This window comes from Python bivittatus, unplaced genomic scaffold (assembly GCF_059951505.1).
Source record: "Python bivittatus isolate LINGU-HERP-01145 unplaced genomic scaffold, Pbiv_v1 ctg000580_np1212, whole genome shotgun sequence".
Classification (NCBI taxonomy): Eukaryota; Metazoa; Chordata; class Lepidosauria; order Squamata; family Pythonidae; genus Python; species Python bivittatus.
The window spans coordinates 14,820,574-14,846,364 of NW_028277087.1; the positions used below are offsets into that span (position 1 = coordinate 14,820,574).

Below are 25,791 nucleotides of genomic sequence, written 5' to 3' on the forward strand. Positions count from 1 at the left end.
AAGGCCTTGTGAATGTCCAGGTAAACTCTATCAGGTCACTCCATCCACACCCGTTAATACTGTTGAAGAACTCTAAAAGTTATCATTAAACAGAGTTCTTGCTGTTAAATAGCATTATTTATACATTTCCTTTCGTTCAAGTCTTGTTATGTTGCCTCATCATGGCAGGGGGTTGTTCCTGAGAGGAATCAATGCCAGGAGTGTACACCAAGAATTTATATTCCCAGCAGTGTCACCCAAGGCACGAAGCTCATCCCTACAGCCCAGCTAAAGCAAACAGGCACCTCTATTGGACAGCAGCAAGATAGGAAAATGCTGGAGATGGTCACTTTAGTGATAACAGCAAAGGGTTCATTTCATACTGCACAGAAGAAGGCAGTGGTAAACCACTCCTGTATTTTATGAAGAAAACCACAAGACAAGATAAAGTGATTGACAAAGATCTTAGGAAGGACTCAACAAAGAATACCAAGCTGTGGAATGTCCTTACAAAAATGGGAATCCCAGAACATTTCATTGACAAATCTTTTGTAGGGAGCCATGGAGATGACCTTGGAGAAAGTATTCAGAAATCATTAAGCATCAACAGGTCCCAAAACATGTTTTGAGCTCAGGAAACAGGGAAAGTATTAGGAAAAGACTCAGACTGGCTCCTACTTGTATATGAAGCTCATCAGGTAACAAAGGACTAATTACAATCTCTCAACCCCACAAAACTCAGATTGCTGTTCTGAAGATAAAAATGAGCAGTGATCTCATATATTGGAAGGAAGGGTAGGATTTAAATGTAATAAATACATAAAATGTAGGGTTTAAAACAAACAAAAAAATGAAGACCTGTTCTCCAAGAATTTTAAATGCATAGGGCTAGGGTTATCTGGTTAGAAGGGCTAAACTAAATTGTTGCTGAAATTTCCCACTGAACTGGTACTCTAATAAAGTCCATCCTGACTTTTTCATATTGGGTGGTTCCCCCTAAGCAGAATCTAGGTCATAGCCAAGACTTTCTCTGAATAGAAATATTTCCAGATTTGGGACTCAGCACCTTGAAAGGAACTCCACAGAGTTCAACATTACATTGGTTGAGTTGGCTTTTAGATCTAGGATAGAACTAAGGTGTTCTCCTAGTTTTTTCCTTGAGATCTAGACTTTCTGCATGCAAAGCATGTGTTCTGAGCTACAGTCTGAAGAGTTTCTGAACAACTTCCTAAATTGTTTTATCAGACAGGTCTGTTCTAGTTGTGGGAGGAGGTGGTGGTGGGGTGCATCTAAATGAACCATGACTCTAGCCCAATGATTTTCAATTTTGGCAACTTTAAAATGTGTGAACTTCAAATCCCAGAATTCCCCACCCCTTTAGAAATTCAGAAGAAATAAACACAGGTGAGGTCCTTTGGCCAAATCATCAGATCCCCCATATATACCAGTAATGATGCACTTAAACTCTCTGCACCCTCTATTTGAGAAGCTACATGGAATAGAAGATCACAACAGTTTGAAGTTATAATAATCTCTCACCAAAGCAACTCAGCAGCTGGGAAATTTGATAGGCTTTTGACAGGATTCTGCTTTTAAATACTACTCAGAAATTTCAGTTGATACAAAATGGGGCAGTCCACGTGCTGATGGTAAATGCCATAAACATACATATTATATTTGTGCTGTGAACCCTACAGTGGTTGCCAGTAGGTTTCCAGGTACAATTTAAAATGTTGATTTTAACCTAGAAAGCCCTATATGTCTACAACAGTGTTTTTCAAACTTGGCAACTTTAAGATATGTGGACTTCAACTCCCAGAATTTCCCAGACAGCATGCTGGGTGAGGAATTCTGGGACTTGAAGTTCACAAATCTTAAAGTTGCCAAACTTGAAAAACACTAGCCTAGAGTCATGCTTCATTCAGATGCACCCCACCATCACCTCCTACAACTAAAACTGACCTGTTCAATAAAACAATTTAGGAAAACTTGCTGGTAATCTGAAAGGCTGAGGCTAGAAGGAGATGCTTTTCCACTATGGCCCTGGTGAAATAGTTTACCACTGGAGATTCCATAGCAGGTTAAAACAGAGCTCTTTTTGACTGCCTTTTTAATTAGTTAGGATAGCACCTTTGGAGTTATATACTCCAGATAATTATGAATAGTTTATGGCCATATTAATGATTAGCCACTAAGAGCCTTCAGAAATGGATGGCATACAAATGAAGTAAATATATTAATATTATATTATACTATGGATTTTTTATTTTATTTTTTTTTATAAGCCACCGATAGTTACGTGAGTGCAGCAGTATGAAAATCAAATAATATCCCAATATTGCAAGTTTTTGCCAGTTCAATAACAGGGTAACTCTATTAAATTTCTGCTGAAAAACAATCATTTTCTGATTACCAGTACTAAGCCATTGCAAGCCCTAGTGAATTCTGTGCAATGGATGTACAGTTTTCCCTTTATGGAAAAGAATAACTGCTAAGCAATATAACTAAAACATGCTTAACTTTATTAAACTGTTTTCATTTATACCACTGAATCATTTTTCCAACCAGAGTATGTTAGTTTGAGTCATCACACTTCTGTATAAACACCTCACCAACATTCTGAGGACTGATTTGGAGTAAACATTCTGCAGGCTTAAGGCAGGTTTTTGACAGATACTCAACCCATATAAATTATATTGAAACCTGTGGGATTTGAACAATAGAACATGTAATTGATTGCATCCACAAACTATAATGCTTAAGATATGTTCTTGATTAAGTTCATCAGATAAGGACACCAGAGCTCTGAAAAGGAAACCAGTACAGATCTTATATGACAGTCCTTTTACTTTAGCTTATGTATATGTGAATGCTAGCACAAAAGAGTTGATGTAAAAATCTGCACTGCCACTTTGCTCACAGGTATTAGAAACACAAAGCAATTAGGAAGCAAACCCCATTTCAATCCGCATCCAATGCTCTTAAACTGCTATCTGGTCTCTGACTTTAATAATAGAACCAACCTAATTTAAGTATATATTCGGAGCTGCTGTTCAAATTTCACTCCGTAGATTCTACATTCTGAGCTGTCAAGGGGAAGAAACAACAGCAGTTTGTCTGAAAAAGAAAAACAAGTATTGGGTAAAAGAGAAAAATTGTTTTTCTGACTGCATTTATAGTTCAGGCATTTATAGTGATTGCATCTGAATAGCCTTTACATTTTTTGAGGAGTTCCCACTTTCCTTTCTGTTATAAACAAATCATTACAGACACTTAGAGCAAAGTTGTTTTCTAGAAACACTGACTTTGCAAACTAAAACTTAATGAAAGAGGCAATGCAGTCTCAGTGTTATTTCTGGTAGATAGCTGTAGATTTCCAGTTTTCAGAAGAGATTAAATAAACCAGAAAAGATGGTCAGCAAACAGAATGCTAAGGCGAAAAGATGGCTTACAACATTCAGTGCACTGCCCAGATATTTTAAGGTGCCAAAGAATATTTAGCACTAGTTGTCATCTCTCTCAAGTTTCCATTAAAGCTTAAAAAAAAAAACTTAAAAGCAGCTGAGTGCCCAAATTAATCCCAAAGTATTTCCTTCATCTTACTGGTCATCAGTAATTTAAGATCTTAACTAAGGATATACTCAAATTCAGGGAAAGAGTTCCAGCTCACAACTGTCACTAGGTTATGTGGGAATAATAGTACAAGGCCCTATTGATTAATTGCACTAAGAGGCATTAAAAACTACAAATCCTATTCATAACAGAAGTGAGAAATATTCCTAACTTCCAGGAATGTTCCAGGTCTTAAGAATGAGGTTTATACTGGATATTCACAAGGTCAATGTCAGACAGTTTTCCTTGTTGATTCTCTTCCATCATGCCTACTTTGCCAGGTTAAGTTTGGGAAAGTAGTAAGGAAAGACAGGTGAAAAGGAACTCTCAGCAAACACCCCTTTCCACACAAAAACTTGGAGGGGACACCTAACTCTGGTTACAAGACAGGCTGGGGTAGCTCATCTATCAGCACTTAGAAAGCCATATTGAGAAATCAACCCTGGACTTACAAAATATGCTAGTCAACACTGAAACTTTCAAATATACTGTTGTACCACTGTAAAGATTAAGAGAAGGAAGGATGAGCTGCAAGGATGAGAAGTCCTATCGGTGTGGAAAATGTGAATTTTCTTGGTATCTGGATGGAGTACTCTGGCATCTTCCAATGCCCTCTGTGCTGCTTGAGTAAAGTTAACATCTCCTGAAGTCATCACATCAAAGACGCATGACTGGAAGTAGAAGTCTTCAACTGGTAGCTTCTCCTTACATAGCAGATTGGCTTTCTTTCTGGTGAGGCTACCTTTTGGATGACAGTACTCATATATAGACATGCGCTGGCTGAAAAAGCATCCTGACACACACAGCTGGAGGTCCTGTTCATCTGTGAAGGAGAATGCTACCTCCTTAGCTGTCCGGATGGAGAAGATCAGGTGCTTCCCTACCTGGCGCACAGCAATGGTGGTACCAATGTACGTTGCTTCGATTGTTATGTACTGTCCAGGTATACGTTCATGAATGGTTAAGCTATTCCCTCCAGGCTTCTCACCACCATTCACTGAACCATCTGTGAATGCTACTGGCAGGTTGTCCATTTCTGCTTGGTAGACTTTCTCCTCAATGCACTCTTTCATGTTCTTAAATATGATGGTAAGCTGAAAAGGAATAATAGATTTAAAGCACAAGGGATAGTTCAGGTAATTAACTTTTCAAGGAGCCATTCAATGACTGATTCATACTTTACCATCCAAAGAGAACACACACCAAGCTGAAATCTTCTATCCTCGTTTAGAGGAAAAGCAAACATTATCCATCAGATGGGATGGAAGACTAAAACTAACTAAAATGCCTTTTCTTATGCAATAGAAGAAAAGGAGGCAACACAAACACACATCACTTTTCTGCTTTTTCATGATGGACCTAACTGCTATGCTCTATCCAAAAACACAGCCTTGCCTGGGAATCTTAGTTATCCAGTGATGGATTCTATTACAGAAGAGAAATAAATGAGGGGTCTCCCGCAGCAGAAGCAGTTTCCCCAAATTAAAAAAAAAGGGTCCAGTTTACCTATGGCAGAACATAGTTCTGAGCTGAAAAAAGAAGAGAATCAACAACTTCTTGTGGGATTTCTGGAAAAGCAAGGGAGCATAAGAAGCAGAACTGCTTCTTCCATTATGTGTTAAGTTGATGCTAAACTTCCAGGCATGTTTCTTCCCCAGGTGCAGTAAAGTACATTGGCTCTTCAGGGCAACATAGGAATAAAAGTTGATTCACATATCAGGAAGTATTGCCTGATCTGGGGAATCTCCAAGCTTTCAACCAGAAATGGAATAGTCCCAGCTATTCATTTTTTAAAAAACTGAAAGTGACTGTGATTGAAATTTCTTGGGAACAATGAAAATTTCTTTAATCCAATCAGACCACTGGAAGCTCCAACAATACCAAACCCCTGCAAATGCTGGGGATTTTATCAGAAGTCCTCTATCAGTGATGGGAGCAGATATTGGACCTAGTATGCCAGCAACATTCACATCAGTCATATACCCACTATATATGTTCAGTTTCCTGATGGAGATGGCAGAGAATGTATTCCAACACATTAGAAAGGCACCAGATGAGAAAAGGCTCAAACACATTCCTGAACTACCAGTGCAAACCAAGGAAAGCTTCAGTATTGGCTGGGATCAGATATTGCATTAAACCATGTTGTACAAATCCAATTGTTACAACGTTAACCCATGATTTAATATTTTGTGGAAACCCAACCAATCTGACAAACAAATACAAGTATAATATGAGTAAGGCCAATCATTTAGAGGGGTCAGGGCCAGAACTCAACCTACAGGCCTTCTAAAGGCCAGGCAACATGGTGACATCCAAGAGAGAGACAAAAATGTGGGGTCCTTTTTTGGTTGGGGAGGTTTTAAGGATATGAACAAGAGTGGGAAGCCTTTGAGAAGCAAATTGCTCCATCTTCATCTTTAGCATCGTCTAAAACCTAAAGAAAAAATCAAATCACACCAGCAAATCAGCTACTTTGCCAGCATGTTTTCAAACTGCTGGGAGTTCTCAAATGGGATGCTGGGGAATACATTCACCCTGTTGGTTGCCCAATCCTGATATGGAAGAGTGTATTTCTACCTTGCCAATCCCAGTGATGTTTGATCCTTTAACAATAGGATAATTAGTGGTCTGCACAAATAAATTATTGTTGTCCAGAAGTGGCCAGGAGCCTTCAGCTTGGCAAGTGTAGAATTCGTCACTGAAAGTCCGGACATGAAGTTTTCCAAAGACAGCACAGTAGTGGTATGTGGGGGGACGGCCATGTTTACGGATAAAACTCTTCTCATAGTCACAGGTATCTATGGATGGAAAATCATGTTTGTTGGGTGCCAGTGCTGGAGGTCTTGGCAATGCTGTTGGCTCTTCCTTGGAACAGTTGTTCTGAATTATGAGATCTTCAATGACATAAACAGCTGCATGATATGCCAGGTCCCCACGGCAAGTGAGGGCTGTCCTCCGGGTGCAGCTAGAGTAGGAGCTCAAGGCATTACAGTAGGCAGTGTTCCTTTCAAGACCATGCAAGTTTGCTGTGGCATCTATAAATTCAGAATTACAGCGCGAAATCTTGCAGTGGGAATAAACTGTACCAAGGAAAATCAAGAGAAACCATTAGAAATAAGATGGAATATTCATACTTCAACATCCTTTGCAAAACTGCAAGAATCTCCTCCATAATACCTGACTCATCACCTAGCAATTTAATAAGCAAAACCTGGTCATCTGGCCCAAAAGCTTCCAACTCTCTTATACAGTCCACTGGAGTTGGGCAGCCAATAAATTTAAATAATAATAAAGCCCTAGATAACTTGAGCTCTGAATACAAAAGGGAATGCCTCCTGCATAAATTCCTCAAGTCAGAAGCAAATAATTCACTCTGTTAGCTCTTCATTGCTGTTTGTTTTTCTAGAATTCCCTGCAAGGGTTTTTCTGTGCTTTCCCATATCCATCCCAGGATCTCTCTGCTGGAGATTACAGCATGTTTTTCTGTTTTTTAGCAAGAAAGCATTTCTGCGTATGAGAGACCTTCTCCAACTTGGTTCTGTTCAAACATAATGACTTCAACTTCCATAAATCTCCAATCACTATGGCCAAGCTGGCTGGAGGGCTATAGGTACTGACATCCGATTAAGAAGACATCAAAACAGGGATAGGTGTATAAGGACTTTTTTAGACCATTAATTTATCAGAATGATACACTTCTGATTAATGATATTTTATAGTATTTTTATAACAAATTATCAGAAGATCAGAAATGGGAGCAGGGTCTTGTAGAAGACAGAGCTAGGCATGCATAGGCCTCAGTGCTTCAAAAAAAACCCCAAGACTCTTTCTTAAAACACCCAGAACTTCCTTTGACTATTACAGTTGAAGATTGGTAGCACAATCTGTCATTATTCGGAGACAAGAAATGCATGAAAACTGTAGTGTAAGCTGTATTACACACACACAGGGAAAAAACCCAGCCCCACTCATTTTGCATGGGTGTCTTGCAAAATGTGGATCAAGTTTGTCCAGCACCTTATTTTGACAGCATCCAAGGGCAGCCTGGAGGTATGTAAAATCTGTTGGGTTTGTCACCTATCACTTTGGTACTTGGGGGAAAACCAAATGACTCGCTGTGACTGGGGACAGAGGTGATAGAGTCTGAATAGGATTGGCAATGAGAACAGCAAATGTCAAGCTAGTGTAGTTTTCTGCTGACTGAAGTTTGGATAGAGAGCAGTTTAGCTCAGCAATAGGGAAAGACCCTAATTTAGCACTACCCCAAATAAATAGCTTAGATGTCAAATCTCTTACCATGTTTATATAATAGGAGAAGGGTCAGCAATTTAATGAAGAAGTTTGGATTCGTTGAGTAAAACAGATTCACGCAGCGGGCTGATTGCCTTGTTCTGAACCATTCAGTCATTTTGGAAGCTGATCGTTCAAGTCTCTCCTCACCCTTTCTTTCCACTGGTTTGCTGTAAATAAACATAGACTGAAATAAATCTTTTTGGTGTTCTCCTGCTTTATGCCACACAATCTGGCCTCAGGGAACATTGCTGTCCTGTACGGTTTTTTAATTTGTAGCTCTCATTTTGAATTCTGTTTGGGGGAAAAAATTGTGACAATGAAATTATTCTTTTTCTGGTATTCATATCACTGAAGCGCACTGAGGCCATTGTACTTCTATGAAGGCAATTCTTACCTGAAGTAGTTGGAAGGCAGGGTTACCTAAGGTGTAGCTATTTCCATTTCAGACCAGTGACAGGCTTAAAAATCTCCACTTCAGAGTCTAGCAAACTAGTTCTGGTTCTTCTCATACTCTTATTGGCCCTCTCTGGTGACTTGAAATGTACTCCAATATAAAAAAAAATTGCAACAAGATATTCCTTTTGAGGACTTCACATTTCAGCCAAGATAGAAGATCCTTGACTTAAACAAAACTAGGTAAAGGAAGATACCTTCTATCCACCTCCAACATCAATCAAAGCAGTACGTGGAAGATGATCAATTTCAGGCTGGCAAATAACCGCCGAAGCTGGAGCAATCGTTCACACGAGAATGCCTTTATCCACCATTTTGATGGAAGGGCAAGCTAGTAGCAGGCATCTTTTGTCTTACCCTCTGAAGAGATTCCATTGCTCTCTTGTTTAAGAGTACTACAGCAATCAAGAAGGATCTTCTTTCTTTTCACTATCCAATAAACAGTTTCCTCCATTCCTAGTGTCCAAGGCCGATTTTACAAGGACTTAGTGACACACTGCACATCCCAATCGTGTGTGTGTGTGCTACTGTGAGAGATAGTAACCTTTCACTAAAGTCAATAAACTATGGCAGAGACTTTGCCCGTTTCCAAACTTGCATCATGAGTTAATGATCAACCAGTTGATCCCTGCATACAGTGATCCCTCTAACAACAGGATGGCAGAACCCAAAATTATAAAGGATTTTACAATAGGCAACAAGTTTGGGAGAAAGACCCTTGTGTCACTGCTGAGATGAACCATTGAATTATTCCCTCCCATAAGATGCCCAAGAGCTAGCTTGCATCTCTCAGTTTGTAGCATCAAACTCAAACAGGAAGAGCATTCAGTTCAGTCCTAATCAATTCAGTTAATGATCTAGGACTGAATTCACACAGCATGCTTTGCTTATTAGGATGGGTTAGCTAAACAGGCTGTGACTTAAATTGTGAAAATCCAGCCCATCTGATTAACTTGACATTCAATACATTGTATAAACTCAGATAATGGGTTAATTCAGTAATTAACTTCAGAAAGATTACTGAATTCACCCACTTTGAGTTTACACAATATATTGAATGATAATCTGATCAAAAGGGCTGGGTTTGCACAACAGATTTGTAGTTGTATGGGGGGGAAAACATGGAAGAGATACTGCTATGTACATTGCCTTGAATTCCTGGAAGTAAGGCAGGCTAGAAATAAATAAACAATCATTTTCCCCACCTGTCCTCTTTGTGGGAAAGATGGAGTCAAAACTCACAGATCCTGTGTTCCTAGAGGGACACGTGGAAGAAGGCGGTGACTCTGTGAGGCCACTTCCTCTTCCTCCATGCAACGAAGAAGCACATGTCTGAGCTCTTCAGCTCAGAGATAAAGTATGGCCTAAAGTATGGCCTAGTCTTATAATCCAGTTAATAGTTTAAAATTGCTGTTTATTTATTTCTTGCTGCTGTAACTGCTGTTCTGAAAAGAAAGAAAAGTACTTCATGTGAGTAAACGTTATTTCTGCTTTCCTTTACAAGAAAACTGCAATAGTTATTTTTGGGGGAATAAAAGGAGTAGCACCAGTTATAATTCCATGCCCACACTCTTGAACAAGAGATCCCGAATCCTGCAACCAAGGCTTTTAGGACTCATGATGTGTACATCTAGTTGAAGAGAGACACAACACAATCCACAGCCCCTGAGCCACCTTTTTCATAGCCCTCAGATCCTGTTCCTCATTATTATGACTCCTAAAAATTAACAGTTTGGTTTCCTGCTATCTTGAAGTAGGAAACGTGAGAACTGCAATGCAAACTCTAAAATAGAGATAACACAGTTAAAGGAAAACCACCAACATTTCCATCCCAAGTCCTGCCTCACCCAGATGTGAGACAAGGCCATGCCTACCCTGTGGCTCTCAATCCTCACAATGTTCAATGGGGTCACTGGCTACCAAATGGTTGCCAAACCTGGGTTACATGAATTAGACCATTATTGTTTATTGAACACAGGTTTTAGCACATGAACTCAGCTTTTTAGTGGTTTCACACTGAGCAGATAGTAGTCTAGTCCACACAAAGGCCAAGTTTACAGAATAAATCACAATTAGTGATGGTCACACCACAAGTTATATTTTTCCAAATTAAAATGGCTCCATTCATATGCAGCATGCTGAACTGAAATCAAACAAACCAAAGTATGATTTAGGCAGTGGGTTATGGGTTTTGATAAATAAGCTGGTGTGTGCTTGGGTTCACAGGTTGCCTAAGCCATACTGTGGCATATTTGTAAATTAAATCCATGTGAAGGTCAAGCAAAGTTCCATCTCAGAGGATGCTCACACTAGGCTACAACCTCCTATTAATTTCAATTTTTAAAAATAAGACCTCCAGGGTATATGCAGGGCCAGAAGCAATCCTGGAAATAAAGATTATGCTTGAAGATAGTACTTTATAGAAAGCTAGTTTCCCATTTAATTTGTTTTAATTAAAATATTTTTAAAATACGCTAAAATTAGATATGGAGTCTATAGGTTACATGGGTGTTTGTGGACCCAGATAATACTGCACTCCAGGGGTATAACTGAGGGATTCTTGTCCTGTCAAGTGAATGAAATAAACACAAGTAGCTTGACATAGAAGAAAATGCTGAATACTTCCCTTTTTTTAATTCTCCCTATATCACAAGACATTTTAGATGCCTCCCAAAATGACTTATATCTTCAAGCAGCTGAAGTCCAGCTGTTCTGATCATTTAATGTGGTTTCCAAGCTTAGCCTACACACTTCGAAATAAGCAGCACTGAAAATAATTGAGCAGTTATTCCCTGTATTTTTAAAAAGGTTAACCAAGATCCATCTTGATTAATGCTTTGATGAAACGCTTCCAAAAACTCTCGGCTATGTTCTAGATTGAGAAGTCCCTCCCCAAATTCCAGAATGCAACAGGAGCAGACAGGCGCATCTGCAGGGGTCAAAAAAGTTAATATGAGAAAAAAATTGATTAATGCTGGATGTTGGAAGTCCCTCTTGGATTTTTTTCAGGAAGCAGAAAAAAATGAAATTATGATATATGGATTTGATAATTAAATTAATAGATTATACAAAATATGTACATTAAGGTGCAGTTTTAAAGTAAGAGGTTATTATATGATTCATTTATATCTGCTGTATGAGGAGTCAGAAGTCATTCTTTTTATATTTTTCTTTATTTTCTACCTCTTTTGTTTTCTTTATTTCTAGCTCTCTTGCTTTCTACTCTTCTTGATTAGTTCTTGTTTTTATTCTTTTGCTTTCTAAAACTTTATTAAGTCCATTAAAAAAATCTAAGATGTCAGCCAAGAGGGTGGAGTTATGTAGTTATAGTTACCATCTTGTCTTTTTTGACCCCTCCAGACACCTGAGGTGGCAGATTACTTCTATATTGTGCCAAGCAAACTACATGATTATGCCCAGTAATGATCAGAAATCAAGTCTGACTCAAAAGAAACTCTTTTATACAGCATGTGTAACCTAGCCTATATATAGTCCTACAGTTCTTTTTCACCTATAAACCAGCTTCACAATAAAATAAGTTAGACTGTTTTCCAATTTATATTGCAAGATTTCTTATCTAAATATTTTTATTACTTAAACTCTCCACCTTTAAAATTTGCAATTTAAACAGCAACAAGCAAAAGAGGCAATTCCACAAAGTTTTCTTCAAATTCGACTAAACACTTATGAATTCAACCTCCACTGAAATATTAATTAAGAATTATTAAGTATCGATATAATCCCAAACAGACTATTGACACCTACCCCTATTCTATTCCATTTTTTCTGGACAAAGACTTGAAGGAAATATGCAGATTTGGAAAAACAAACCAATGGGGATTCTTAGCAGCAGGCAGAGTTCATAGCACCTTCGTTCATCTTTTTGAAAGATTCAGAATTACTAATGTCACCAAAACACTAGAGTGCTACTCTTGTAGACTCAAAGTAATAAATGAAGAGATGCTGAGGTTACATATCCCAGGCAACTTACCATCACCACAAGTCACCAGAGTTCCACTTATTTAAAAAAAAAAAAAAAGTATTTAAAACATGTGTGTGTGTGTGTGTATTTTACATATATAGATATATATATGTATGTATGTATGTATTTTATATATATATAAAAAACACACTAGATTTCTCCAACAAAGATTTCTGTTCTAGAGTTTGCTTGGTCACTTTTTATTCATGCCTGCTTAGCATGATCCCACCCTTTCTTGGTCCCGCCCTTTATATTTAAACACCTGTAGTCATGTTATATTTTTTAAAAAAGTTCCTCTGAATTTATGCAAAATGCCTTTTGACTCAGCTGAACAATTGTAACCTATCCCCACCCAAAACAGAGATGCAATATTCCTTCTGTTATTGATGGTAGCCCTTACCCTCCCAAGACATACTGAATGACAATTTCTTGTTTATCTTACAGCAAAACAATCTAGTTTTGCTTATAATCAGCATAAATAGCCTGGTGTCCTCTATTTCTTTTGGATGGACTCTCATTAGATCCAGCTGCCATATCCCATGGCAAGAGATTACGGGACTAGTATCCAAAATATTTGGAGAGCCCCAGGTTGCCAAGGCTTACTTGGAATTCCTTTTATTGTTCAGTTTTAGGCCAGTATTCCACTTCTGGATAACACCTGCCCATTTTCATTGCTACTTAAGGTATCTTATTGGGCTAAAACTTTGAAGTTAGCAAGATTAAAAGGAGAATCACTAGACATATACCTTTAAGGAACTGCAGCATCCCAAATCAGAAAAACTTGAAAAAAATCACAGAGGAATAGATTTCTCCCCCACAGTGCAGCTTCTTTACTTTTTAAACAAAAACTGGATCCTCAGCCCGTGCTAAGCCATGGTTTGCTTGCCCAGGGTTTAAGTAAACTACAGTGTAGTGGATGTATATAACATACTGAGCCATAAACCATGGTTTACAAGCCACAGTGGCTGGGTTCACATCTGCTAAGCCTAATCCCAACTACCTTTAGAGTTGCATGGAAACTCAGACATGGTTTGTTGAAGATTGAATCCTAAATCTTAATTATGAGTCAATAGCCACAATGGCTGAATTCATACAACATGCTAAGCCCAAATGAAAGACGCCATATCATGGCATAACATAACAAACTGTATGAGCCCAGCCAACATTGTAAAGTTTGTATTCTTGTTGTATCCTTGACCCCCAATATATATGTAGGGCTATCTGATTTTTAAAAAGATCAGGGCCTTTTTTAAAAAGGAGGACTTACTTCTACTGAAGTTCCATCTTTTACACAGCTAGTAAAAGCAGAAGCATCTGTCAGTTTCTGCAGGTGGTTATCCTCTAAAAGCAGCATCATTTAGTACACTTTCTGTTGGTTTTCCTATTAAATACAAGAAAGAGTAACAGTAAAAAAATATACAAGTCCAAACTTCAATAACAGACAAACAATGACATGCAATCACAGAAGTTTGGCTATGTGTTTGTACCCATTTACTTGGGATTAAGCCCCAATGAAGCCAGTAGGACTTACTTTTGAGTAGGCATCCCTAGAAATATGCTTTACATATTAGAATCATATCAACTGGCTGGTTTAGCACATCACTCTAAACCATGATAGGGTTTGTTGATTTTCGATTTAACGTCTTATGTGATATTAGTGCCTGGCCACCTTTTTTATCAGTTGTGACCCTGTGACAATTTCAATGCAGTCGCCAACCTTCTCTTTCTGGGGGAGGTTGTTGAGAAGGTGGTGGTAGGTCTAAGCTTCAAAGGATTCTGGAGGAAGTGGATTATCTGGACCCATTACAATCAGGTTTCAGGCCAGGGTAGAGCACTGAGACATCATTGATTGCACTTGTGGATGACTTCTGGTGGGTCTGGGATGGTGATAGTGTATCCATCCTGACCTTTTGACACATTTGATTAGGTATCCTTTTGAGCCAGCTGAGGAGGTTGGGGATGAGAGGTATGGTTCTTCAGTGGATCTTCTCCTTCCTCCAAGGCCACTTCCAGTTGGTGTTGCAGGATAGGAGAGGTTCCAGCCTTAGGCCCTTGCTTTGTGGGGTGCCACAGGGCTCAACTCTCTCCCCATTACTATTTAACATCTACATGAAACTTTCGTGCTGATGATACTTAGCTGTACCTCTCTGACCCGGGCCACTCCAGTGATGTTGTCAAGATGCTTTCCCAGTGCCTGGAAGCTGTACAGGCCTGGATGGGGAAATATTGGCTTTGGTCAACCCTGAAAAGACTGAGTGACTATGGGTTTTAGAGTCCCCCCATATCTTGTGATTTGATATCTTTAACTCAGGCTGGGGTGACATTCCCCCAGTTGGAGCTGGTGCACAATCTGTGGGTTCTCTTGGACTCTCAGCTCCCGCTCAAAGAGCAGGTAGCAGCCATGGCCAGGAGAATCTTTGCACAGATATATCTTGTATGCAAGCTGCATCCTTTCCTAGATCGGGAGCACTGCTCATAGTCATTCATCCCTTAGTTACCTTCCAATTGGACTACTGCAATGTGCTGTACATGGGGCTACCCTTTAGGAGCATTTGGAAGCTGCAACTGGTCCAGAATGCAGTGGCATAGGCAGTAGTGGGCACACTTTGGTACACCCATGTAACACCACTGCTGCATGAGCTACACTGGCTTCCAGGTGCAATTCAAGGTGCTGGTTGTCACCTTTAAAACCCTATATGGCATGGGCCCAGGTTAGTTGCAGGACTACCTATCCCCAATGGTTTCTGCTTGCACTACTAGATCTGGCAGGGTCTGCACACTCCAGGTCTCCTTGATGAAGCAGTGTTGCCTGGTGGGACCTTGAAAGTAGGCCTTTTCTGTTATGGCAACTGCCTTATAGAACAGCCTCCCCCTAGTGATACAGATGGCCCCAACCCTGTTGGCCTTCGGGAAGGTGGTGAAGAGCTGGCTTTTCCTCCAGGCACTGTGGCCAGGATGCTGATAGAGCTGGCACAGGGTGGTTGGTAGATGAATCTAAGTTTTTATTGAGGCCTCAATGCAGTTTATTGTTTCAAATGGTTATTTTTAATATATTGTGTTTTTATTCGGTTTGCTTGTAATCACCTTTAATAGTTCAGGGTTGTGGTTCAGAACCTGGCTATATCTGAGGTGGTCTCATAAGAAGATAAGATCCAGCCAGGAGGTCCTGTTCCCAGAGCCTTCTTTCTTTCAGCCTCTTCTGGAACAGCAGACCCTCAGATATAAGGACAGCCTTAACCCTGCTAGGATTTTGAAAGGCTGTCAAGACCTGGCTTTTCCGGGGCAATTTGGAGATGCTATGGTTACCTGAACTGCTCCTTGTGAAGTGGCAGCAGATGATCGTTGAGAATTCTGATGAGTTCATGATTATGATATGTATTGCCATGTATTTTGATTCTGTTATCTTAGTTCTAAGTATTTTTAATCTGAATATTATAATTAGGGGATGGGAGAAACCATGAGTCTATCAGAAAAAGTGAAATAAACCCAATAATTCATATAGAAAATATTTCATGAAATGGACCCTTCTCCAAATATATCTGTCCAGATACTTTTTATTGATTCTTTGGGACATTTACTGGGGAATAAGTCAAAAAAGACACCCTCATCTCCTACTCAACTCTTAGCAAGGGATGCCTTGTATTTCTTTGCAGTAAAGATGAAGGTAAAGACAAAGACAGGTTTGAACTGAGATCAATTCCTGGTGCTTTCATCAACCTGTTGAAGCCACTTTCCAAAAAGTGCCTTCTAAAACCAATAGATGCTCTTTCTTTAAAAATAGGAAAATCAAAGAAAATGTTTTTAAATTCTTAGAAATTCAGGTTTAAAAATAAATTTGCACTATGAACTTCTATTTTTAACAAAGATTCTTTAGTTGTTGGGGGGTTTGTTTTTTGTTTTTGAGGGATGGGTAGTATTTAATACCACACCTCTAAAATAAACCTTGCCATTAAAGGTTTAACTCTGTAAAAGTGTTGGGTTTTAGATATTCAATATCTGTTCCCTGTAATACTTTCTTCCCCTGTAAGATGCAAAGAAAGCAGCCATTTTTATGGCGGCAGCCATTTTGAAATTCCCAATATTTAGAAAGCCCCTCAGGTTTCTGGCTAAAATTAAATGTCTGTTTCTACACTCTTCCTAAAAAAAGAATGTTGCCTCTCCCCGAAGTATAGCTGAAATAAAACAGACAATGTGGAGGGGAAAAAATCAAGAAATCCTCCTTATTGTCATGGATGGCAAAAATGGAGTGCAGCTCTGAGGAGAAAGATCACACAATTTTATTGAAGCAACGATCACTGGGTTCCAGCCTACAGAAGAAAAGGAAACAGAACACAAAGGATAGGTAAGAATTTTTATAGATATTTCAAACAGTTGTATATGCTGTTTGGGGAATTCTGATTTGGTGTTAGGGTTCTTGAGATCATAGAAGAAAAATCTGAGTGGTTTTGTCTATGAAATAAAAGCTGCATTATTATTAAAGAAGCAATGTGTTTTTAGAAGCAGCAGCATTGGAAATTACTATTGTATCCCCTGCTAACGAGCAGTAGAGTGTTGATGGGATTAGGCACCTGTCTCCAATTTACATAAAACATTTGCAGTTATGTTCTTGACCTTTCCCTCATTAGGCTAGTCTTAGCCCCATTAAGTGGAGCTGGATCTCTGCTGCTTCATGTCAATTTCATTCTTGTTAAGGTAAGCAATATTTCTTGACCTTCAGTTCCTGATGGAATTAGGGTGCTTTCTTTTGGAAAAGTAATTTTTAGACATGATGCGATTATGTAAACAGGGAACTGAACCCAATCTCTATCACATCTACAGGAACAGAGAAACATGAAATGTATTCTCCTTTTATTTCAGCCATAACATTATCAACTGGTATCTCCTTACTCAGATGTTCTCATTCATACCATGAGGTCCATCAGATGGCTTTGGTTCCTTTGTATCAAACTGACCTTACTGGATTGTTGCAAAGAGGAAAATAAGGGGTGGTCACTGGAAATGCATGGCCCTTCCATTCATATAGCCACAGACATAAATAATCAACCTCCTTTGCCTTAATAAAAATTGTGAAGCAAATAAAGATAGAGTTTCTGCAAGGACACATGAAGCAGTTGGTTAGCCACCTGCCCTCTAATTTAGCCAAAAGAAACAGCCACCAAGCAATCCAGCACTCAGCAGAGAGAAAGGCACCCAGTAGCTTATGAACCTGTTAGGGCTGACCTTGGCATTGGACGTGATCTACCATTTGAATCATGAAATTCCATAATCGAGGATTTTTTTTTCACCAGGAACTCATTATTTATGAAACAGAAGGAGGAGCAAACAATGCCTTCATGCATTTGTGCATTCCAAAAACTCATCCATATATACTTGATGATGGAAGAAAATAGTGATGGCTAAGCACAGATGATGGGGCCATCACATGTACAAATCCATAGACAAAATTCTCCCATTGCCTTCTGTCATCCACAAATGCTTTCTGGTGGAGATGGCTCATACCTTCAAGGCATCAAAGCCTGGTTCACAGATGCCCATACAACATTTGTTTTCCTTACACCTGAATCCTGTACACATGATGACTGGTAGTTAAATCTGCAACTGTGTACAAGCAGTGTATTTTGAGGGAAGGGGATGAGAGCATTGTCTTTGTAGTGATTAGACATAGTATTTGGCCAGTTAAATACTATGTCTGTATTATTTGATGTTACAGAACAACCAGCCCTGGCTGACTAGCCAGGTGTGAGAAGGAATGAAAGATCTCTCTGCAGTATCATCTATGATGACAACTAATTCATACATTAGAGATCATGAGTTGACTTTGCATTCATCAAGTGATGACAGTTCATAATAGTTATGGGGGATTATGAGGTTATGAATAATCTATATCAAAAGCACATTTGGGAAATGACAATATGGTCCCATGAATACCTGGTGATACCACAGAAAACAGTAGAAAATGTGGGCAGTATTTCTGATTGGTAAAACATTGCTTGTCCTAGAATTCCTAACAGAATTCTCAATGATACATATGTACCACAGTGGCCGTTTTCTTTCTGCATTTTGTTTACATTCTGTAAGCATGGACTGAAGTGTAAAGCCTCTCATGAAGAAAAACCTTCAACAGCTTAAATCAAATAAAATGTAGAATTTATATGAAATGACAACTGAGGGCCGCACACAACTATTACTTTAAAAGGAACTCTAAAAACCAAAGAATTAAACTTTATTTTGGCCTCTCTTAAATAACAAGACAATACATTTAACAATGAACACATATCTGAGCTCCCCGTTATGTCCATGATTAATAATCTGTGGTTTTGTTTTTTGTGTGTGTGTGAGAAGAAAAACCTTGCATTTGCTTATGTCTGTACTCTTTTTCTGTAAAGTTTTACAAATAATATAATGTTAACAAAACTTCCTCTGTCCTTTGGCAACTTTGATTTGATGTGAGAGTTTTTTCATTATCATAAGTTCCCCAAACTTTTCTCAGAGATTTCATGTTGGCATAGCAGTTCCTTCCCCAAAACCTAGCAGTAACACATTCTGCTGCCAACAGCAAAAATGCCAAGATGGTTTAAAACATCTTAGCTTTTCCTGAGTCCTGAATGAGTGGAAAAATACTAATGGGATTGTCTATGGCTTAAGATGTTCGCTGTGGTGGGTGGAAAAAGCTATACTCTAAAAGAAAGTCAGAATTTATCATGTACTACCACATGCATTAATACAACTCTGAATTTCCACCCTTTTCAGTTAGGACTAGGCTGCTTAATATAAATAAATCTCATTTTAAGCAGTGGTCATGGCCATCTACATAAAGTGATTGCATTTGCATTTGCCATTACTTTTCCAATCCTTCCTCAAATTTTGCCTTGTCTGTGAAGTTTGTAGGAACCCTGTAGTTTCCATTTCCTATTGAAACAAGGCCTAACCTAAGTACTTAATAAGGTACATATTCTTATTCTGTTCTTCTCTTCCTTACTCCCTTTACTACAACCTTCCCCAATTTGCACTCCCTTCAGATGCACGGACTATATATTTTCCACATTCACAGCAATGGTTATTCACAATCACATGAGGTCCTTGCTTAACAACCTGCGTGGCCCTCACTTAACCAGAGTTACTGGGGACTGCTGGAACTGCTATCGTTAAGTGGTGTGGTCACATGATCCCAATTACTGTTGTTAAGCGAGGACTGCCTGTACTGGCAAGAAAAATCTAGGAGTCAATGCCCACATTTCTGAAGGGCACCCAGATTTGGGGAAGGCTGCCTTACTCTATTACACAGATGTCCTGGGACTGTAATGCTCAAAATTTTCAACCATTCCCAGACTGACTAAAAATTCAGGAAGCTGTAGTTCCAAACTCATCTGGAGGGTACTAGGTTGCGGGAGACTTTTCTTTAAAGGCTAAGATATGGCTTAGTGATACAGAACACCAGTTGCAGGTAGAAGCTTCTATTTCAATCCATCACATCTACAGATACAGCAGAAAAATCTTACCTGAAATCATGGAGAACTATTGCAAGCCAGTAGTCCTGGATTAGATGGACCAGTAATTTGTCCTTCATAAAAGGCATCTTTTTATATTTCTATGCCTCCCTTCTGTTCAGTTTTAAAGCAGAAGATTTTTGAGCTGAGATTACTGGTGTTTGTTTTTCCTCTGTAAGGCACCATTATTGGTTGTGGTGGTGGTGATGGTAATGGTCCTTGGGTGATCTGTGCAAGGTGACTTAAGATGATCTTAAGCGATCTGATGAGATTCTTGCAGGGTCAAACCAAAGATCCATGGACTCCAATATTCTGTAACAGGAGGCAATCTAGATAACCCCTTGGAATCCTACAAAGAAAGCAGGTAATTTTTTCCAAGTAATGTTCGGTGATAAACTGCTTCTGAGCATGGATGCTTCATATCACAATGATAAATAACAGGCAGTGATACATCTCTCTTATCTTTTAGTGCCATAAATTAGCATTAAAAGACTGGGAGTTGCAGTCCCAAAATATGTCAAAGCTATCAGGTTGGGAAAGACAAACTTAAATTATTTTATCTGAAGACATCTTCATCTCACTGTGGCACACTTCCCTTGGTTGTTTGCTACACTTGCATCATACACTTGCTTCTTCCTCCATGAAACTGCCTACATTCTCCAATCTCTTGAGCAGCCAAGTCCATGGATGTATAATTTTAATGGTGCTACCACTTTAGGATCTCCTTAGCTATTCATTACATCTAAGAGTACACTCAAGTTCATCAGTTGTGCAGAAATAGATAACCCTCATTCTTTGCCAAGGACCAGTTTAGTTATAGGTGGCAAGTGAAAGAGCACATATGCTTCTGAGAGGCATACCCAGACTAGAATCATGTCACAGTGTGATTTTTTTTTTTTTTAGAGCAAGGATCTGGAACTTTTTCAGGTGATGCATGATGTTTAAAAAATCAAAAAATTTCAAACAATGTCGCATGTGCTAAAAAAGAATAATTTTTAAAAGTAAGCTGGCCAGATTCTCATGAGTTCTTGCAGGTATCATCTTTCTGATAAGATGCTGGCTTTTTTTTTTTAACTTTTTTCTTTAAATTTTGGAGGTTCTGGAGTGCCACCAACCAGGGTCATGGGCACCATTAGTGCCTGTGGGTGGTGAGCTGCCAACCCTCTTTTTGGATCCCAAATACAGCCACTTGTGATGGACTGGAATGGAGGAAGGGGGGTGAAAATGGTGCTCTCGTCTCCAAAGCAACGCTCTGGAGATAAGCGGAGAAAGCTGGCGCATCCCTAAACATTCCAGAAGATAGTGAATAGCTGTGCCTGGGAACTAGTGGTCAGTCTGAGAAGATTTCTGTAAATAGGCGCTGGCTAATAAACCTTGCTGATTGAACCTGCATGGTCTCCAGGAGTTCTTTGGGCTAGGCCTGACATCACTCCAGCATATGAGATGTCTTTGATTGTTTTTTAAGTCTTCAGAAATGTTTGATGCTTGAAGAGGACAAATCTAAATAATCATTTATTATAGATTACAATTAATCAAATTGAACCATTTCTCATTGGCTTCAGACTGCAATTCCAACCATTCCCACTGACACCAACAACAAACTGTAGGAGTTCTACATACTAGAGGCCATCCCTACTGCTTATCTCTACCCTACACCTATATTACAGGAAGGCTGCCATGATCAAACCCTGATTTTCAATATATTCTTCCTTCTTTCTCTACTTAGTAGCTCCCTAAATGAGCCATTGAAAAAAGCTGCAATGAACTATAGCAATGGATGCTACTAAGTATTAGCAGTTGTGACAATCTCTTTTTTTATATAAAGAATTAAGCAGCACCTTGCTGGAGTTCTGTTTAGCAAATGCAGCTGAATGCAAAGAAGGGAGCTGTTAAAGGGCCCCTTAGATATACCACAACAGCTGCAATGGGTGAGTGCAGGTTCCTTTGCAGTTAATGAATTCTCCCCCTCAATATTTTCATGTCGTTGTTCACAAGCCATCTGTTTGGCTGCCGTGCTGGAGTCTGATTTCTTTTCTTTTTTTCCTGAGAAAAGCAAAGGCTTATCCTGAACTACTAATGCTATTGACAAAAGTATGTCTGTGGGGTGTGTGTTTGTGTGTCTGTGTGTGAGAGAGACAGAATGTTGGGCTTAGGAATGCAGATTGGATGAAATCAAAACACAGTACAGTGTGCCAGAATTTTAGTTTATGAAACAGGCAATATAAATGAAAACTGATTTCCTATTATATACTTTAAGTAGTGCTTGATTAAAGCAAGAAGATGGTTAGGGCCCAAAAAAGGTAACAACTAGCTGTATGTGTGCAAGTGAGGGGACCTGAGAGTGGTAAGTGGTACAAAGGATTACTTCTTTGGGCAAGGTAAGCCTACCAGTGGCTCTAATCATGATGATTGGCCAAACCTGACTGCCAGGGTTCAAATAATTGGCTTTCTCTAGGACTCTTTGCAGTTGCAGGACCACCACTTTCTCCACAACCTTTCCAAAAAAAGAAAGGTTGGAGACAGGTCAAAAGTTGTCCAAAATGGTGGGATGAAGCAAAGGTTTTTTCAGCAGGGGCATACCACAGCTTCTTTCAGAAGTGATGGAAATATCCCCTTGCTCAAAGAAGCATTGATTTTTGCTTGAACCTAGCTTTGTGCCACCTCACAGAAAGCCCTAACCAGCCATGAAGGGCATGGATCCAACTGGGAATTGATGAAACTGACAATGCAGAGGGCCCCATCCATTTCCACACCACTACAGACTCAAAATTATCGTAGATTTCCCACAGAAAATAATTGTAGGTAAGCTCAAAAAATATTCCACATCTGCCACACTGTACTTTTGACCTCAATGATGGACATATTTTATTAAGTGAGTCCATCTGGTCATAACGGTAATCTTATATAGCACATGACATCTTCCCTGAACACCCATTTACTTGCTAATGGAAAGACTATGAGCATCCTGTGTAAAATGTGGAAGGTCTATTTTTGCCTAGCAGAACAGATGTGTAGATTTTCTTTCCCTCTCCTCCCTACCTTACCACTCCTTGTTCCAAAAAACCTGTGTACCAGAACAAAGTGACTGACAACATTATAGTAATGACCGTAGCTCCACTCCATGCCAGCAAAAGCTTTTTTATTCCACTCCACAACAGATCAAAGATAAAGCAACAGCTGTCAGAAGCTCCCGAGGCACTATAATTACCATTATTATTTTGTATGTTATACTACTATAATGTATAATTATTATTTTGTATTTCCATAGTAGTATTTTCCATCAGAATTATCCTTCCCAATCACTCCCTCCTCCTCCAGTTCGCATCCTCATGGAAGAACTGGTGGCCACAATATGTAAGGCAAAGAGATGGTAAAAGATGAAATTAAATGCTGCTGACAATGATGTTATATCTTAAATATATTTCCTGAGCTTCTCTTTTAGATGTTTATGGAACAGCACGAGTGCACTGTTATGCATTATGCACATCTCCCATACTATTTTTCATTGTGAAGCTTGAGACATTGTGAAGCAACACAATCCTCTATAACTCACAAATGGAATGCCGAGAAGTTTCAAAGAACCAGGAAAAATACTCTTGGGTTGATCATTTAGCAAAACATCTGTTCTTTCCAACTATTCATTTTCTTTTATGACCTAAAAAAAAATCAGAAAATACAAAGCTGCAGAGAGTAGAGTGTTCTCATAAATGTTGATTATAGAGTTTTGATCAGTGCTAGAGACTGGCTCAGAGTATCATTTGGGGGAGACTGAGTTGGGCAGACTTTTTTCTGCTAAAGATGACGTTTCTTCTGAGTGATCTACCAGAGGCTAAATGCTGCTGTAGGTGGGGTTAGAGCCAGTGGTGGGCAGAGCCAGAGCCAAATATGGACAGAGGAAATAAGGATAAAGGTTTGCAACATACAAGATGATATATCCTTCCCTCCACATGAAATAAGCCAAAGGCTACAAGTCTCAAGCTGTAGGTTCCTTAGCCGGTTTAGGGAATTCCACTATACCATCACAAATTAACAGTGCTACAATAAATATTTTAACACCAACCTTTTTCCCTATATGAGGGGTTCTCTTATGTGATGTAGAGAACCTTCTTCCTCTTCACACAGTTCCTTTTACCTAGAAAAAACCCAGTTGCAGACCAGGTTCAGTACCCTGTAGTAAAATTATTTGTGCTTGAATCTTGGGATGCACCTACAAGGGTGTCATCTATCTTGACAACGGCATCCTTGACCAATTCATAGAAGCTAAATAAGGTGGTGGTGGACTCTTCTTAAATGCTGGAATTTTGCAGGGAAGAGTTTTAATGGAAGGAAAATCAAGTCCAACAAAACTATTTATGGTTCAAAAGGGCATAGAACATACAACACCCTGAGTGATATTTCTGCAGAGTTCACAGCCCTGCCTCTGCTGCTGTGATAACTAGCAAAAGTCTTCTGCATCAGGCCAAGCCAGAATTAGACTGATAAATCCCTCCCACAAACTACTTTTCACTTCCATGGCTGACAGTGCAGGCATCCCTGCTGTGCCAATGCTTAATTAATGTTGGAGGTGGGTCTGGGGCTGCCACCTCCATCTCCCTGGTCCGTTGCTCACCTCACGGTGCAAAAAGGAGGATGCTTTATTATAGGAAGACCAGAAGTTCTAATCTTCCAACTAGCCCTCATTCCAGAAGCCAGATTACTGTTGTATTGTATTGTGTTGTACTGTTGTATTGTGTTGTACTGGTGAGGCAGATGGATGTACAGCTCCATAAGTATCAATTCTTGGCATCTTTTATCCCTTTGACCACTTGGGATGTTAAGAGTACAGATAGCAAGCAAGGGATTCCCTTGTGCTTCTGCTTTCTACTCTGCCCGCTCCTGATTGCTAAACCAATTCTCTTTGGTTCTCCTCTTCAGCCTCTTTCCCACAAGGAGAAAACACTGGCTTGCTTCTTCTTTCCCCCACCTTGGGACAGAAAGCTTTCTATCAAGGCACATAATCTTAATAAATCTTGACTTTTTGAAAGTCTGGGATCTCTCTCTAGATACTCTTAACAGTTCCACCCACAAATGTATCTTCTGCTAAATACAGACCCTACTCAATACACCGGAGGATACCAGCAAGAATTCCCTCAAAATCTTCCCTGCATAGGCTAGTGCTCAACTGTGGCTCAAGCTGGGTCATGGAGTAGAAAAAAAATACAAAATGTGGGCAATAAATATGGTTGCTAGGGAGGTTGTTGAGTCACCCAGTTGCAAAGTCTTCCCCCTTCCCCAAAATAAGAGTGGCATATATAGATCTCTTTCCTTAATTCATATGTGGACCTTTAATTCAATAGTCAAACACTATTCTATGTGTAGAAAGCAATGAATAGGAGTAAATGGACATTTCTTTCAATTAGAGGGATGTAAATAGTGAGGTCCCCCAGGGTTCAGTATTAGGACCAGTGATTTTTTAAATATTTATAAATAATCTGGAATCGGCCATGACTAGTGGAATAGCCAAATTTGCTGATTATACTAGATTGTTCATTGTGGTAAAAACAATAAGGGACTGTGAAGTGCTCCAAAGGGATCTCTGCATAGGGAAGTGGGCATTGAAATAGCAGACGTCATTCAATGTGAGCAAGTGTAAAATGATCTGCACTGGTGCAAAAACCCTAACTACACATACAAATGAATGGGACTAGAGCTAACAGTGATAAATGAGGAAAGAGATCTTGGAGCTTGCTGGCCAGGGAATTCTGGGAGTTGAAGTCCACACATCTTAAAGTTGTCAAGGTTGAGAAACACTGTCTTGGAGTAATGGCAAACCGTTCAATTAAGGTGTTGACACAGTGTGCACCTACTGTAAAAAAGGCCAACAGCATGTTGGGGATAATAAGAAATGACACTGAAAATAGAGATGCCAATATTATAATGCCCTTATATAAATCAATGGTGCAACTGCATCTGGAATATTGTGTGCAGTTCTGGTCACCGCAC

The 25,791-nt window shown here is 39.3% G+C and overlaps 1 protein-coding gene and 1 long non-coding RNA gene across 5 annotated transcripts in view; one reads left to right on the top strand and one right to left on the bottom strand.

Moving 5' to 3' along the window:
• Positions 1-2,273: 2,273 nt before the first annotated feature.
• On the bottom strand, positions 2,274-8,867 carry LOC103056267 (hemojuvelin-like). Of its 3 annotated transcripts, XM_025172926.2 has the most exons (5): positions 8,698-8,867; positions 7,891-8,054; positions 6,172-6,674; positions 4,044-4,685; positions 2,274-3,096 (listed from the first exon to the last, which is right to left on the bottom strand). In XM_025172926.2, exons 2-4 carry the CDS (start codon positions 8,000-8,002, stop codon positions 4,071-4,073), a joined length of 1,230 nt encoding a protein of 409 aa, XP_025028694.1. In that variant the 5' UTR covers positions 8,003-8,054; positions 8,698-8,867; the 3' UTR covers positions 2,274-3,096; positions 4,044-4,070. The 3 variants fall into 3 exon arrangements, with proteins under 3 accessions (XP_025028694.1, XP_025028692.1, XP_025028693.1); XM_025172924.2 differs by having other exon boundaries at positions 2,274-4,685; XM_025172925.2 differs by having other exon boundaries at positions 2,274-4,685; positions 8,282-8,867.
• A 796-nt stretch (positions 8,868-9,663) lies between these two features.
• LOC112541824 (uncharacterized) overlaps positions 9,664-25,791 on the top strand; it is a 50,461-nt gene continuing 34,333 nt past the window's right edge. For both annotated transcript variants that reach the window (XR_015797651.1, XR_003085763.1), the window contains exons 1-2: positions 9,664-9,810; positions 16,495-16,664. This is a non-coding gene — a long non-coding RNA (uncharacterized LOC112541824). The remainder of the gene's footprint in view (positions 9,811-16,494; positions 16,665-25,791) is intronic.